General features: G+C 32.5%; 1 protein-coding gene across 1 annotated transcript; it reads right to left on the minus strand.

The window, feature by feature from the left end:
- Positions 1-861: 861 nt before the first annotated feature.
- Positions 862-12,049, minus strand: LOC106768670 (diacylglycerol kinase 1). Its single transcript, XM_014653929.2, has 8 exons — positions 11,806-12,049; positions 9,957-11,487; positions 9,285-9,654; positions 8,554-8,630; positions 6,859-6,978; positions 2,249-2,413; positions 1,739-1,876; positions 862-1,350 (listed from the first exon to the last, which is right to left on the minus strand). The coding sequence occupies exons 2-8, from the start codon at positions 11,118-11,120 to the stop codon at positions 1,201-1,203; spliced, it is 2,184 nt and encodes a 727-aa protein (XP_014509415.1). The 5' UTR covers positions 11,121-11,487; positions 11,806-12,049; the 3' UTR covers positions 862-1,200.
- Between the last annotated feature and the right edge of the window lie 5,269 nt (positions 12,050-17,318).

Here is a 17,318-nt window from a genome sequence, read left to right on the forward strand (position 1 = left end):
GAGCTTTCAAACTGTTGTCACTGGTTACATTGGAGAAGTCACTGAACTTTCATAAACGTAGTTGCTTCGACATAAATCAAGGGCATGAGAGAAACGTAGAAAGCAATGCAATTACCTCTTGTTAGTAACGTACTTTGAGTACGTTACTTTCAAGGCAAGGCAACTAACTTCCACTTTCTTGAACAGTAAACATTGAGTTTTTAATGAAAGAATACAGTGAAAAAATGAAATGCAGTTAGGTGTGAATATTGCGTTTGAGGTAGGTGGCGGAGTAAATTTACTTAAGCCCTTGTTCTTCTTGCATGGAAAATCTAGAGAAAGAGGAAGCAGTGACTACTCCTACAAGGAGACTCAACTTCGAGTACAATGGCAGTGACCTGTACGACTCGTTTGAGTTCAAACATATGACTTTGCAACTCAACAAGGCCATTCAAACCTCTAAAGCATCTTCACCAACATACCAAGAGATGGCACACAAACTCAGCAAGGTCATTCAGGGCTCTAACGCCTCTTCTCCATCATACGTCTTCCACATAAATTCCCCCTTTTATCGACGCCACCTGAAGCGTATCTACAAACAAAACACAAAATCACCGAGAAGAATTTCCAGTCCAAAAGTACCAGACAGGCGATCGTGCACACGAGGAACAAGAGAAAAAGGTTTCGTAACACGTCTGTGGTTGAAAGTTAAAGGTCTACTCGGAAAGAAGGACGAAAGTGACGAAGGGATAAACCGACCCTGAAAAGCATTTTGACAAGAGCCTCTCGCTTTGGTTATGCAAAGGTAACACTAGCAACTCAGTTGAGCTAAGTTTTTCAATTACGGTCTGATAAACAATTAAAATAAAGTGCAACCGTGTGTAAAACATTCCTTCTAAGTCGTAAACATTTACTATATTCTGGTATGAAATCTTAGACAACATCCTCTAACAATGTATGTAATAGATAAAATAGTGAACATAGCACACGTAAGATTCTTGCTGTATGGGGGCATGGTAATTGGTTACATATAACTGCGTATAGCTGATTCCATTCTTTCTATCGTGTAAAGATTCATAATACACAAGACTGCTTCAGAAGTAGCAGGAAGTTTAGACAAAAGATTCAGAAAGGGGTAGTAGTAATACACATGGTGAGTAAAATATATTTCAAAAGAAATACAAAAATCTCTAATCACTTTCACAGGGTGGAGAGATATTTCTAGGACAGCCTCAGCGCCATTTCATGAAGAAGAGCTCTCTTTTGTGAAGCATTAATTACATTGTGTGTTTCAGCATTCTCAAGTACTTCTGCAATTATTGCAGATGCAGGGCCAAGAGGTTCCTCAGCCACCCTCTTCAGCATAAAAGCCTGAACAACCACAATAAAGGAGAATAAGCCAACAGATGTTGACGCATTTCATAAGTGGAACAGTCATAAATCAATAATATAAAAGGATAAATAAAATCAGAAACTTCTACTTTAAATGAGACAAAAATATATATTGTCGTATTCGTTTTTCTAGCAGTATCGATCGTTTTACAGGATATAGAGAATTTGTTAATTTCAGTAATATTGGTAATTTTCTTACCATAGATTACTAAAACCGGTTAGGCAGATTATTGCAAGTTCGTACAGGTTTGCAAAACATGCTGAAATTCAGTTATTATACAAACAGTACAAGGATATACCAAACTGCACTTCAAGAAAGAATTGATGCTGCGTGTTATGTACAGCGCAGGAGTTCTAGAATGATAACCTGGCCATGATGGCTTATGGAAATTGTGCAAGGTTGCTGAAACCAAGGTTCTCCATCAATTTGAACAGGAAACATGGCAAACAATTGTATCTTAATTGACTGTCCTTGTGCAAGTCTTCGAGCTCGAGAAAGCCCTACCTGTTGACAAAGTCATTGTGAGGAATTTGAGCTTTCAAGATTTCATAGGTCAAATAACTCCCTAGTTTTAGACAAATGCGGTTCAAACGACTTATCAAAGAGAGCTAAAATGATACTGAAATAAAGCAAAGGTAACATCCACACACTTCATACAAATGAGAAGCAGTTCCACCTCCACGCAAGAAAGCAATTTCATGCTTCAGTTATTTTATTAATTCCGTTTGTGGTTTTTATTTAATTCAAGAAGAAAAAAGGGTCACCAGCATATTCTTTAAATTAATGTCAAATCTCAAGTAGTAGATCCTTTCGCTATAGCATCGTGTACATACTAAAGTCATGTATCACTAGTATGGAATCAAGAGTGCATTTTACCTGAAGCTTTCCCAGGTGCCATGTTCCCGATATGCTTACAACTTCAAGTACCTTATCATGCATAGATTGTTGATCAAAATTATCATAATTGTCGTCCTCATTTTGCCACAAATCTACACCTCCCATGTAACTCCCAATATTTGCAACAAGCACGCCTTCTGCATCCTGAACCAATTGAAAACCAATATTTTTATGATTCGGCAAAGGGGCCTTGCTCTTATTTTCGGTGGGGATAGGTTGCTGTGTAAAAGAAACTAAAAAGGGAAGTTCTATTAAAAATTGAGTAAATTACTTTGACCTCCTGTCCCCAAATTTAATCCCCCATGTCGACAACAGAAAAGATATTACTGCATCCGACCTTATTTTAACTGATTTACACCAATTAAAAAAGGTAGTTTATTTAGTTACTAGAAATGTCATAATTTTGATGCATGTTTTCTTTCAATTTTCTTAAGGCAGAAACTTGTACTAGTGTTCCTATACATGTTCTTTGTCTTGTTTTACAAGAAAATCCATTAATCAAGTTTTGCACCCATTTCTTATGCAACTCGGTGAAACATATGCATTCTTTATGGGTATATTTGACAGCTTGGTTAATCTAGTTTGAGTCTACCTTTCTTGTTTTTAGCCTGCCATTTTTCTTTGGTTCTCTTGTTCAAGTGCTTGGACAATCTTGTGTAGGAATAGAGTAATCATTCTCTCCTCTTTGGAGAAGTTGTTTCCATGAAAAGGTTCTTTTGAAAGTTTTCCAAAGTCTGCTTTTGTTGAAACTTATTTGGAACTTATAAACATTAGATTCAAGTGTAGTCAATTCTTACATTGAAAATTTAATTTAAGTTTGAGTTTAAGTGTAGATTCTCAAAAAATTTCAGTACTGATCAAGGGCATTAAAGTGTGGTAAATTTACAACAAAATTTGAAGAAAAAGAAAATAAAAACAAAGTGGTTTAATGTTTGGGAAACAAAAGTTTCAAAGATCCCTTTTGCCCATAAAATCTTGGACATAAATCCCTGTTGAAATTATTGGACTTCACCGAATTGGATCATTACAAAATTTGAATTGTCTTTTGATAACTTGCTTAATTTTTTTGGAGTAGTCTTAACCTTTTTTTTTACGGTAATTATAATTGTTTAGGATACCCTTTTGAGTTTTTCTTTTTCTTTTTTGCCTTGTGTTAGTTTGACAATACCTTAATTTGGTTTAACCTTTTTCTTCTTTTTAGCATTTTTAGTTTGCCCTCCATTAAGTTTTGTCTTCAAAGTTGTTATCTTTTAAAAAATTTCATAAATGTTGCCTTGATTTGCTTCTCTTTCATTTTAATATGTGCTTTCTTGATTTGATATAAGAAAAAAGCTTATCAATTTCTTTTAGACCTTTGTGAGTGAAAAATAGAGAACCTAACCCTTACACAAAATTATAATGTAAGCCTGAACATTTAATTTTTAGAAACTACGAGGATTGGTGAGGATTTTACTCCAACCCCAAACATAATTTTTGTTTTCATTGTTTTGTAGCAATGTCTTCAAAGAGATCTCTTCCTACTCTTCAACCAAGAGAGGCCAACTTGATAATTCAAATGAATGACATGCAACAAGAAATGCAACGATACAAGATAAACCAGAAATTGCAAGATAGGAATGAAATAAAAGAAAGAGAGATTCTATGAGAGAAAGAGATTTAAAGAAAAATGAGAGAAAGAATACAAAAAGAAGCAAGAAGAGAAAGAATAGAAAGAGAAGAAGTGAGAGAAAAACAAGAATTTCAAAAACTCCTTCCTTCCACCAGAGTCAAAGAGAATTTGAAGATTGTGAAGAAAGAAAGAACAAGAATAAGAGGTGGAAGAAACTTGCAAGAAAAAAAAAAATTCCCTAAACATAACGTAAAAATCCCACAGTTTAATGGAGATACCAAAGGTAGTTAAAATCAAGATTATAGTTAGGATTGTGAAAGGTTCAAAATCACAGAGTGAAATCATAACATGGATCGTAGATTTTATTTTCTATAAAAATATGTGTGTGTGTATTTATATATGCACACACACCTTAATTGAGTTTTATTTTAATTAAAACAAATTCAACCAAGAAGATGAAGGGTGCGGCAAAAAACACTTTCAATTTTTAATTGAGTTTGTATTTTGTTTTAATTGAAACCTCATTCACAGAGAAAGTGAGTGTGTTGCAACTGCAAAACAAAAGTGAACTTTCATTACATTAATTTTTAATTAGATAGTGTTCCGGCCAAAAAACCATACCAGAGTGAAACATTAATTGCATTAACTTTTAATTACGTTTAGATTATATTTAAACTTAATCCATTCATCAAAAAAAGGTGAACAGGTGGTGGGATGAAAAATTTAGAAAATATGACAATCCATACGACTTTGTTCGACGATCCTAGCAATTTTATGATTTTGTTCGACAATCTATATAAAATTGTATGATCTTAAGATGTTACAAGTTAAATCTCAATTTAAACTACAGTAAGAGTTGTATATTGAGCGAAAAAGAAAAGTGGAGTCTTTTATATGTATCGTCTTAGTGAGTTGAACATGGTCAAGATCACCACCACAAAGTTTGGATGTTTTCTTTACCAAATTCTAGGTGATGTAGCTAAGGAAAATAGACTATAGACAGTTACATGGTTTGCCCTAAAAACCTGCTTAAGAGAAAGGTTTGTACCATACTAATATAATATACTTCACCTTCAAAGGTTAAGGTACTAGGGTGGAAGAATACTACAAGGAAATGGAAGTGTTACTTATAAAGTGTGAGATGGAAGAAGGCATGAAGTCTACCATGGCAAGGTTCCTAAATAACTTGAATTGTGATATGTAAGATATAGTAGAACTTCAAGTACATAGAACTTTGAAGGAACGTGTACATCAAGCTACCAGAGTAGATCAACAACTAAAGAAGAAGTTCTGACAGGAAACAAAGTTTCAACCACACTCCATGGAAAGATAAAGAAAAATCAAGAAATGAAGTATTTTCCAAGTATTCTTCCTCTTAAAAACATTCTCAAACACTTTCCAAACCATCAATCTTTCACACACCATCATCTCTAAAGCCCAACAAAAATAAAGTAGCATAAAATGTTTTAAATGCTACACCATAGATGTATTAAGAAAAGTGTAAACTGCCTCTCAAAAATTAAAGGAATATTTTTTTCACCACACCAATTCTTGCACTTTCAATTGCTAAATCTTTTGAAATAAATTGTGATGCTTCGAGAAAGGGGATAAGGATAGTGTTACTTCAACAGGGGCAACTTATAGCTCACTTAAAGGAAAAATTAAAAGCCACATCAATTATTCGACATATGACAATCTTCATAGTGATTCATAGTAATTGTAAATCCCTTAAACATTTGGAAGACGAAGAAAAGCTTAACAAGAAGCATGCCTAATGGGTATAATTTATAGAAAAATTCCCCTATGTGATTAAATACAAGCAAAAAAAGGCTAATGTAGTAGTAGATGTTTTATAAAAAAGATGCACCTTGCTTGCTTTTTTGAAAAATTGGGTTTCATCACAAAAAAAAAAATAGAAAAAAAAATTGTATCCACAAGATGAAAACTTTGGTCTAATGTATCATACAAAGGCTTTCTTTTAGAGACATAAAACTTTGCGTCCTGGTAGGATCCCTAAGGAAGTTATTTATCAAAGAGACACACGAGTGAGGTCTAAAAGGACACTTCAGAGTTTAAAAAGCTTAGAAATATTAACCAAACATTTCTTTTGGCAACATTTGAAGTGAGATGTTCAAACGTTTTGTGAAAAATAAATCATATGTAAAATGGCCAAGTCTAAATTAATGCCTCACAGTTTATACACACCTCTTCTTATTCCATACATTCCTTGGTTTGACATTTCATTGGATTTTGTGTTTGGTCTCCCAATATCAAGGAAGGACCACGATTCCGTCTTTATATTGATTGATAGGTTTTAAAAATGACTCATTCTATAGAGTCACAAAATAGATGATGCTTTATTTTAAAACCTTACAAAAACGAGAAGCTTTGTTTTGAAATATGTTGGAAGATTCTAGAATTTTCTAGAACTTCAAGTATGTTCTAGACAAGGAGATAAGTGTCATAACTGACTCCAACTACAATCATACAGAGTTGGTCAAGCCCCTAATTAACTCATTATTACATGAAACAAGGAAGTTTCTCTTATACATCTTTTCCTTTGAATAGAAAGTTCCTACATTGTATTCTACAAACTTAGATAAATGAAAATTAGAGTTGTGGAGATTTTAAGTGTCTTGAGAGTTTGATAATTTTAGTTTATGGTCGTATCTTGAAGAGCTTCTTCAAAGGGTGAATCAACATGCACTTATATTCGTTTGGGCCTTGATCGTGTATATTTTTTAATAGAGTTCTTAAGATTTCTCTAACCACCACAAATTGTCATTTTTTGGCGATTTCGAACTGCCAAAAAGTAATCCCAAGAACCTACTTCTTTAGTTTAGATACCTATTTAAAAACTTGCAAATATATCAAGGATGTACAGAATAATCAAACCAAAAAAGAAATTTATAGTCTAAGCAATTTACCTAAAGAGAGCAATATGATCCCAATAAAGTTTATTTATACCTAACAAACTCACCTCAGGGACCTCAATTTCAACTCCATCCACCTCAACACGAATCTGCCAAGGTAAATCCGCAAATGTCCTATCCATAATGCTTTTTGCACCCTCTCTTGCATATAGAACTTTATTCATAAACTGCATGTTAGGGTAATTTCAGCATTTAATCTTAGAACATCCATTGCATAAGATCAATGTAAGCATATTAAGATAACTGAAACAATGCAGTGGATAATACTAATATAAACTTCTACTGTAAGATTTCAAATGATAAAAGTCAGCTGATAACTAGTTCACATAATTCTTCGTAAGAATACAACTAACATGAAAGGAAAGGTCATTTCATCACATAGAAAGGTTGTCAAACAAATACAAAACACTGATAATGACGAGAAGGATAACTACTATATCACTACTAAATATTCTACAACTAAAGGTAAAATTAATAATTCCTATTCTTCATTGATAATGATTGAGGAATACAACAAATTTATAACAAACACGTACACTCAAACAAATTCTTAACAAGATCCATTACAAAACCTACCTAAATGAGATATTACCTATATTTAATTATTATTATTATTATTATTAAAAGACGAATGAAAGGATATTAATTCTCTATATTGGACCTCAGAATGGTAGATAATTAATAACAAATACTACTTGACAGCTCAACAAAATGTCAATAGATTAAACCTAGTGCGGCAACTGGGTAAAGTTTGTAAGAGTTTCCCAATAGAGTAGAGGTGACAAATCAGGCTACCGGACTTGATGCAAGTTGTGCACAAGACCAAGGGCAGCTTTTTAGGATTTTAGTGGGTTTTTTCCAAAGCATGATTGGGCCATGATCGCGTCAAGCTAAAACAACCATGTTTAATTTTTTTTCTCAAATTTAATATCAAGTCACAAAGAGATAAACAAGAGTCACATGTCATACTACCACAATAATTATGCTGATTTTAATCAGAGTCCCAAGCGAAGGTGTCGATAACTTTCTTCAAAGTTATTGAAGGGAATAATCTACTCTTATATTATACATAATAATACACAACTTTGCTAACTTTTTGTCCTTTCTTTTGAATGTTCATTTCATACATTAACCCCAATAACCAGCCAAAAAATATTGCCACAAACCACCCTCTTTTTACTTTATCTCTATATTTTATCTTTTTAATAACTCGTGCTTCAGTCCACTCTCTTTCTTTTCTATCTCCAAAATGAACTTTAATAATATTTTTAAAAATTGTGAATAGTTAAAAAAATAGATCACTATTTAAATTATTCACTATATATAAATAATTTTTTTTCACTATAAATTTCAATTACTACATAAAAATAAACATTTATCATATGCAATGTATAAGCTAAAATATTAGTGATAAATAATAACTAAGATAGTAATACTCAAAAACGATATCATCAATATGCTTCCTTTTCCATATTTAACAGCATATACATTTCTTAATACTTCCCCGCGGCGGCACAACAGAACAGAACTTCTCAATCCAATAGCAGGTTTTAAAATTAAGCCAAAACTAATCTAATGTAAATAAACTCCAACTAACTGAAAGAAAGCAATCTTATACGGAACAATCATTCAAGAAAAACAATAAGAATAAGAATTTTATACCACACAACTAGCCTCCTATTAATACACGACTAAAACTAGCCAACCAATTCAAATTTCAGTTCCAATTAGACCCCAAATACCTGGTTATAAAATTTTTCTGGATTCTCTTCACGCAGATTATGAATGTCCAAAGCAACCTTTGCATCACAACCAATACCTAAAACCAATATTCGTTAGACTCAGAACTAGTCAGAATGATGGACAGAGATATGCGTGCTTGGGAAAGCATACATTAACAAAAACAGTTCTCCTTTACTTTCTCAAAACTCTCGAGAAATTGCAGAACAAATAACAATTATTTTCTTAAAATAAGCTAATCCATACACATGCTATCATAGCTTGACAATTAGCAAATGATGTAATCTAACAAAATGCAAGTGCTATACAATTAATGTTAGAAAAAAGCAGACGAAGAATACCAACTTATTATAATTCAAGTAAATCCATTAGCGAGGACAAATTTGCACCAGAAATGAATACCCAAATTCACATGTGTTAAACCTCATTTCAACTACACAACACAATGTGAGTAGAATCAAACTTGACTGGACAAAATCAAGACAGTCAACCCATTGATTTGCTTCTAGCAGATTCAAAGTCAAACAAGATTACCAGATCATTAAATCAAACTCCAGAATCCTAAAGACATTTTTCTCTACATCTATTACCCACCCAACATCCAATCCCTACCATGAAGAAACTAGCTCTGCCTATCAAAGATTAACAAGCTGATTTTCCAGATGCTTTAAGCCTACAATCAACAAATTTTAATGTAATTAACAGTAACCATGAGAAATGTGAGTTCACATACCAAGATAATTGTTCATAAACTTTGTGGGTTGCAGCTGCTGCTTTCCTTGTGGATTACTAATTGTTACCTTCCACCTGTCAAGAACAGTAACAGCAGCATGTTCTATTTGATGCAAAAATGTACTAAGGCCCCCTTGCTTCTCCACTGGACCCATGCCACCTCCCCAGGACAAAACTCTAGCAAGATCATTTCCTGTACCAGCAGGAAGAATAGCAACTGGAGGAGGGGAAACAAAATTTTGCTTGTCTATCGCATTCAGAACCCAACCAACAGTACCATCTCCCCCACATACAAGAACTCTGAAGTGAGACACCTTTCTGAACAAATACAGTCCCATTTCTGGCCCCTGTGTTGAGCTCAATTCAAACACCTAATCAAAACAAACAAAGGCTTCGAAATCATGTTGTCAAAGAGTATATCTCCAACAAGCAAGATAAATATATTTGGAATTTCGCAGTCTTTCATGTATGACAATAGAAGAGTAATCTTGTAGTGTTTGGTTATTTTTTATGAAGACTTGAGTGTTTGATGAATAGTAGCAGCTTGGTTAACTCAGCTGGTCCAAAGCAAAAACACTTGAAAAGGGTGCAAACAATGCAGGGAACAAATTTTGAACCAATGGTCTATACTCAAAGATAACCACATTTTGTAAAAAGCTGCAGAGTAACAAACCTGAATTGGATTTAATAGAATGTTCAGACGTGTCCTGAGTGAGTCTCCTCGTTGGGCACCACTCTTCTTGTTTATAAAAACTAACAATGGTCTTGCATCTGGAGGCAAATCAACCAAATCATATTTCTGCTTCACTCCCAAAGTGTGGGATTCATCCCTCTGATTGATTGATGAACTGCGTCCAAGACTGGGTTTTCTATCCACCTTGTTATCTACTTCACTATCTTGATGCCGTACATCCTTATTTGAGCTACTTTTTTCATCCACTTCATGATGACCATTCTGTATTTGATGAGAATTACCTGTACTTTCTGTGGACATTTCACCAATGCTCTCAGTATTCCCTGATTCAACTGATGGTTCATTTTCATGCTTGTACTTTTTGCTCTGGTTCCTAATACTTGCCCGAACAGAAGATGCTATCTCATTTGCCCCATGAGTAATTGAGCTCAAAAATCCACCTGGCATGTTCCAGTTTAATTCCTTTACATGCAGTGGTGATAGTATCAATCTTCTAAATTGGCCCAAATCACAAATATCACCCGTTTCATTAGACATTGTACTATGACAATCAACATGTACTAAACGTTGGCACCACAAGCAAGACCATATAGGAGAACCACTGAGGAACGTCCCACCACATGGCTCTTCACAATAACTACAGAGAGCAGTTTCATCAGGTTGGTCAGCTACATCTGTCCAACGAACAGCCCATTGGTGTGTGACATGCTCGTATCCAATCATTGAAACACACTTGCAGTCCTTGTGGGCACTAGAGGAACAGCTTAGATGAGCCACAGCACCACAAATACAGCAACGGTGGATGAAGCCTTCAGAAGCTACTATAGGCCCAAGAGCTTGAGATGGTGACATGGACTTAAAACATACACAACAGTTTAAATTCTTTGCACGAGACACGGATTCTAACTCCCATGCATGAGGGGCAACAGGAATTTTGTGCCTCGCCTTTGGGTTTTTCTTAGACCTAGCTATGGCTTTCATCCAACTTAGGTTGATGTTTCTCCTCCATTGAAAGGCCGTGTAGGCTATGGTCAATATTCCAACAAGAGCAGCAACAAAACAAGATACAAAGAAAAGCCGATCAGTTGGATTCTTTGCATTCCAACTGTAAAAGAACAACTCAAAATCTCTATCATCATCCATTCCTAGGCTATATAATTTCTCAAAGATGAAACTGTATATTAGTTTTATAATACTATAATTTGCTTGGTTGTGACAATCCAAGTTAACTACGACAAATTCCTAATTAAGATCATAAACCTCGGTGCGTGTAAACAACATACAGAAATCACACCACATAAGTCTCATTCTTCGAACAAAATTCATACATAGGAAATTCCACTCTCTGTAATACATAAACACTCATCCTCCTTCTCTCAAGAAGCATATTAAACAAGATAGCGATTCTTCATCCCTATTTTTTCTCAAAAGCATCTTCTGCAAATCTCTGCTTGTTAACTCCAAACTTCCAAGCCCCAGTAAGGGTATGAACGACAAGCATGCAGAATACCTACATAAAAAAAAAAAAAAAAATCATGAAAATTAAAAAAGGGGGAGAAAAACAATTTTGCAACATATTATGGCAACTATGTGTCTATGATCTTCATCATATATCATAACTATAATAAAATAAAATAAAGAAGTATATATCCATATGACATTTAAAACTAAAATGCTACATTTAAAAAAAAACACAGTTTATAGAGCACCGAATGCGCGAACCTCAATTCTCAGAAACCAAACAGACACAAGACTCATCCAATCAGCTATAACACCAATTAAAAATTTTAAAAAGCAATAATTAATAATTGATCACAAAGTAGCTTACAGTTGCGGATGCGTCTGAGAAATCGAGGTGAACCTGAGGGGTTGGATCAAACCCTAGTTGATAGCGGAAGAAAGTTATACTCGGAGATGAGGTAATTAAAAATGGAGAAAGATATAATCTATGCAAGCAACTCCCAAACAGAGCGTTCCTTTTTCTTAATAGGGAAGAAATATTTATAGAAATGAAAAACTCCTAGAAAATTAAATCTGATTCTCTCTTTTGCTTTTGGTGCGCTTCATATAACTTATTAGAGTGAAATTATATTTTTTATAATTATTTTGTAACTTGTTTGTTTGGGAAAGATTCTGTGCTCTAGATGTGACATGGAAGAATCTCCAATGGAATTGGATACGTTCTGTTTTACTAAGCCACGTGTATTCCTCGACACTAGACAATTCTCTTTATATCATACACTTAATAGTCAGATAAATTATGGTTTATTCAAGTTTTTTATCATTTTTATTTAGTTCTCCAAATTTTAATTAAGTTTTTTATTTTTTAATTAATTTTCTCTCTCACTTATTATTATAGAAGAAAACGTAGGCACATGATTTAATTGGTTTCTTAAATCAATATTATCACGTTTGTAAATGTATGTTAAATATTATCTTCTTTTCACTTCATGTTAGGCAGGTTTTTAAACTTAATATTTTAACTAGATTTTCAATTCGTGTTAGTATTTCTACATTTACCAATTCATTAAACTTAGATATTTGTTCTCAAATCCCTCTTCAGGCTTCATTTACTACAATTTTAGTTCGTTTGATATACAAGTTAAAATAGTAGTATATCTACATCATCACTATATAAAAACCATATAAGATTATACACCTTTTATAACTATTTGTTTGAGTGTGTTCTTTTAATTAGAAAATGTTATTTTTAATAAATTTTAAAAAAATATTAAACAAAATATATATTAGAAAAAACTTCTCTAGTTAAAAGCAATTGCATAATATATTTGTATTTTTTTAATTCGAATATGTTAGCTTTTAATAAATTTAAAAAATTTCTTTAGCAAAACCTATAACTATGAAAAGAAAATCCCACTAAAAAATAACTAGGATATCTCGTTTGTTTAAAATTATTCTTTTTTTTTTTTCTTTAAATTACATTGTTTATAACAATTAATATTGTGATTTTGTTTTTATAATTATTTGTTTGGGCACACATTTTTATTACATAGTTAATTCATGTGTATAGTTATTGCGATGTTCGGAAAATTACAAGTGTTTATACCGTATACAAATAATACTACGAAAATTTAAAAAAAAAACAAAAAAAAAAAAAAACTCATTTTTATAACTCGTTTTTATATATTTTTTGAAACTTTGATATAAATTTTAATAACTTTTTTAACATCCCAAGAATATAGGATAAACTATATAATAGAATAATATATAATAGAATAATCACTAGGATTATTTTTTCAAATAATCGTTCTGTCGTCGACTTTTCATTAACACACAACACTAATTTAGATTAATAATTTATTAAACTATATGTTCTTTATTAAGGATTAATGAATTAATATAAATTAAATTGCTGATTAAGACACATTACCGTCGGCAATGTGATGCGTTTCATTTCGAAAATACGAAAACGCGCGTTTAACACGTCGGCCAACTCTCCACTCCACACCTAGAAAACCATAGAATATTCCTCATTTATTGCTACGCTGTCCTTCCCACTTTAGAAAAAAATTACATACAAATTAAGGAAATACAATTTACCAATAGAGAGTACTGATTTATGAGAAATTAATGGTGAATAATTTTGTATTTATGAATTCCAGTTTTATAAATATCTTCAGTTGATGCCAACTACAAAATAAATATTTAAATTTTATTCTTTTATAAGTAATAAATTATTCTTTTATAAGTAATAAATACTTTAAATTTTAAATTTGTGTTAGTAATACTTACTTTTATAAAAATGGATTTAAAGATTTAATTTTACTCTAATTAGTTTTAAAAATTTATAATTGATGAAGAATATTTAATTGTTGTCTTAATGAACCCTTCAAATTTACTATTTTTATAAATAATTATTTTAAGAAAAATAAAAATGGACGTTTTCGTCATCCTAGTTTATTGATATCCTTAAAGTATGCGTATAAATATGATACTTTTTTATGTTAATTGCTTTCTTCGCATTATTTTAAAAATGTGTTCTTATAAATTAAAATATAGAAATTTGTTAAGAAAACCATTTGAATTTGTAATTGTTCATTAATTGAAAAGATTGAGTAATTTAATTTAACAAGCATAAGTGGTTTAAATTTGATAAAATATTAAATATTTTATTATTTGAGATAAAAGGTTTATAAACAGAAAATTTAATACTTTTATTTTATACAAATATTTTTTCTTAAACTTCATATAACTTCTTTTCAATATTTAAGTCTATTTGAGTCTCAATATTTAAGTTTATTTGAGTCTTGATGTTGGTAAAGAAGAAAAACCATTTTTGTCATCAAAATTTTATTTCAAGTTTTTTTTTCTCCTTTTTTCTTTGGATGTTTTTTTTTCTGGATCATTTGCATGTCGAGGTGTATATATATTCTTATTTTGAATCTAATATCATTAGTTTGATTATAAGGGTGTCTTGCAAAAAAAAAAAAAATAAGTTTATTGTGTTTAAAAGAAACTTTTTGGATTGTAATACAATTGAAATATCATATTTAAATACATTTCGATATATAATGATTTATATTACATAATTATTTGTGAACTTATTAAAAGAATCATGTATGACATATTTACAAAAGTACAATTGGAACAAATTAATTCTAAAGTAAACAATATCTAGAATTATATTTTAAGATTGACAAAAGAATTTAAACACGAAAAAAGGAACATTTATGAGCTTAAAGCCTCCATGTTTAACTACATATTATATCTAACTCAACTAGAACAAGAACCAACACCGTATGTCACTCGGTTCACTTGTAAGATGAGTAAAAGAAAACACTAAGAAAGGAATATGTTTAAATTCCATGCCACTTGAACGATCAAGATGAGTAAAAGAAATTGTCAATTGAGCTACTTAACCAAGATAAAACTCATGCAGAATCCGCAACTCACATTAACAATGTTTCAACATGTATATTCCAAATATAAATGTGATATAAGTGCAACTCTCATATTTATAGAAAAAGAAGTTGATTTCATCATATATTTAATCACCTCCTAATAAAAAGTTAAGGATAAATATATTACAAGGTATCACTCATTGGAAGTGTGATATGCAAGCTACTCCTAATGTGAAATGTGCTAAAGAACATACTAAAATGTTTGCTCAAAGATTGTTTTCTCTCAAGTGCATATGCTCTAAGTTGTTGGTTTTTTAAAGTGTCTTTTTCATGACAATTGCGTCGGACGAAGAACACTTTCCATTAAGCAATTTATCCACGCCATCATTGGGCACAAAACAATTCTCATTGAGGCCACCTTTTTTTTTGAATAATGATACTTAGATAATATTTTTTTGACAACATTTGAACATCGTCTACGTGTCATTCTGTGATTGGTACAAAATTACTCCATAATCATTAATAATAATCATAAATACCATCATGGACCAACCACATGATAACACGTAAATGATGTTCAAATATTGTTCAAAGAATATTGTGTGCATATCATTATCCATTTTTTTTATGCAAGAATGATGAGCGTTGATTAGAAGAATTTGAATTTTTAGGTAAGGAAAGATACTTCGATTTATCTTAATAGATCATTTTAAAATATAGTTTATTTTGTTGCAACAATTGAGTATAAAATTCTTTGATTGCATATACGAGTATAAAGTTTTGTAGTAAAGTCAACAAGCCCTGATGTGTGTTTGATGTTCATTAAATGTAATTTGAATACAAATTCCATTTTAAAGATTAATAAGTTTTTGTTGATTCATTATATATTTACTAGTTTCCACACTTATAGGACCAGAAGGAAAGAATCATAAAAGTAGGTAGAATGGTGGTGGAAGATGAACAAATAATAAACGAAGATTTCTAGTGTAAGTTCATCCTAACTCTCAAATACTCGGGCTTTATTTAGTTGTAATATTTTTATGCTTAGAATGCTTGTTATGTTTTAGTAATGATAATGTACCCAGGTGAGCTTGAAATAAATAATGTATAATTATTATAAGAATTTATTAATGTGAATTTTATGGAGTAAACTTGAAATAAATAATGTACAATTATTATGAGAATTTATTAATGTGAATTTTATATTGGTGAAATTATTTTAAATTTACTGATATTTATTGTTTGGCTTAATTTCTACCTTTATACCAATTCTCCATGGATTGAAATTTATGTCGTTTTATTGGAATCATTGTTAGAAGTGGGTTCTAGGCCTAACTCAACCTCACAAAACCGGCTTGTAAGGTGAGGTTTGCACCTCACTTATATATTATAATTTGGCCTTATCTTTAGTCGATGTGGGACTTCCAACACACCCCCTTCACGCCGAGGTATAGACATCTCGTGCGTGATAGTAGAAATTAGGTGGTCCAATAGCGGCCCGACAACGGGTGGAATAGAAAGAGAAATGCCCACTTAGAACTCGCTAGGATAGGCTTTTTAAAGATAGCTCTGATACCATATTAGAAGTGGGTTTTAAGCCTAACTCAACCCCACAAAACCGGCTTGTAAGGTGAGGATGACAGTAGCAAGTCGGTTTTGTGGGGTTGAGTTAGGCCTAAAACTCACTTCTAACATGGTATCAGAGCCAGGTTAGAGCCTATCCTAGCGATATTTGTTGGGCAGATTGTTCCACCCGCTATTGGGCCGTTATCGGACCACCCATTAATATCTAGTCTCACGCTCGATATGTATATACATCGGCGTGAGGGGGAGGGGGGTTGGAAGTCCCACATCGACTAGAGATAAGACCAATTTATAATATATAAGTGGGGTGCAGACCTCACCTTACAAGCCGGTTTTGTGGGGTTGAGTTAGGCCTAAAACTCACTTCTAACAATTATAATATATAAGTGAGGTGCAAACCTCACCTTACAAGCCGGTTTATTGAGGTTGAGTTAGGCCTAGAACCCACTTCTAACATGGTATCAGATCTTGTCTGATCCGCTTCTGCTGTCTTTGTTGTCTGCCGACGGTCGGCCGCCATGGCCGCCGGCAGCCCCTAAAAGTTTCTTTTTCAACCTGTGCATTTATGCTTCAATGTGCAATCTCTAGTTTTTGTCTCGCATCTGTCTGGTGTTGCTGTCCGCCGCCGCTCGTCTCCGGCCACCGTCTCCGGCCGTCGTCTCCGCCACTTGTGCCACTGATGCACCAAACCTTCACCCCTCGGTTCACCAGTGTCTTGACTTCAGCNCCTAAAAATCTCTTCTTTTTTCTTGAATTTTTTATTGGATCTTTTTCTTCTTGAATTCTTCTTTCTTGTCTTCTTGAATCTTCTTTTTTCTTGAATTTTTTTTATTCGATCTTTTTCTTCTTGAATTATTCTTAAATCTTTCTTTTTATGAAGCATCTTTTTCAATTC

Source organism: Vigna radiata, chromosome 7 (genome assembly GCF_000741045.1).
Source record: "Vigna radiata var. radiata cultivar VC1973A chromosome 7, Vradiata_ver6, whole genome shotgun sequence".
NCBI lineage: Eukaryota > Viridiplantae > Streptophyta > Magnoliopsida > Fabales > Fabaceae > Vigna > Vigna radiata.

What these genes read in the sequence shown, in the direction of transcription:
- LOC106768670 (XM_014653929.2), bottom strand. Translation starts at nt 11,120, where the DNA reads ATGGATGATGATAGAGATTTTGAGTTGTTCTTTTACAGTTGGAATGCA. An exon ending in CAGAAAAATTTTATAACCAG is followed by an intron (nt 6,979 to 8,553) that starts GTATTTGGGGTC and finishes CCTAACATGCAG; the next exon opens with TTTATGAATAAAGTTCTATA. An exon ending in GGCACCTGGGAAAGCTTCAG is followed by an intron (nt 1,877 to 2,248) that starts GTAAAATGCACT and finishes CTTTGTCAACAG; the next exon opens with GTAGGGCTTTCTCGAGCTCG.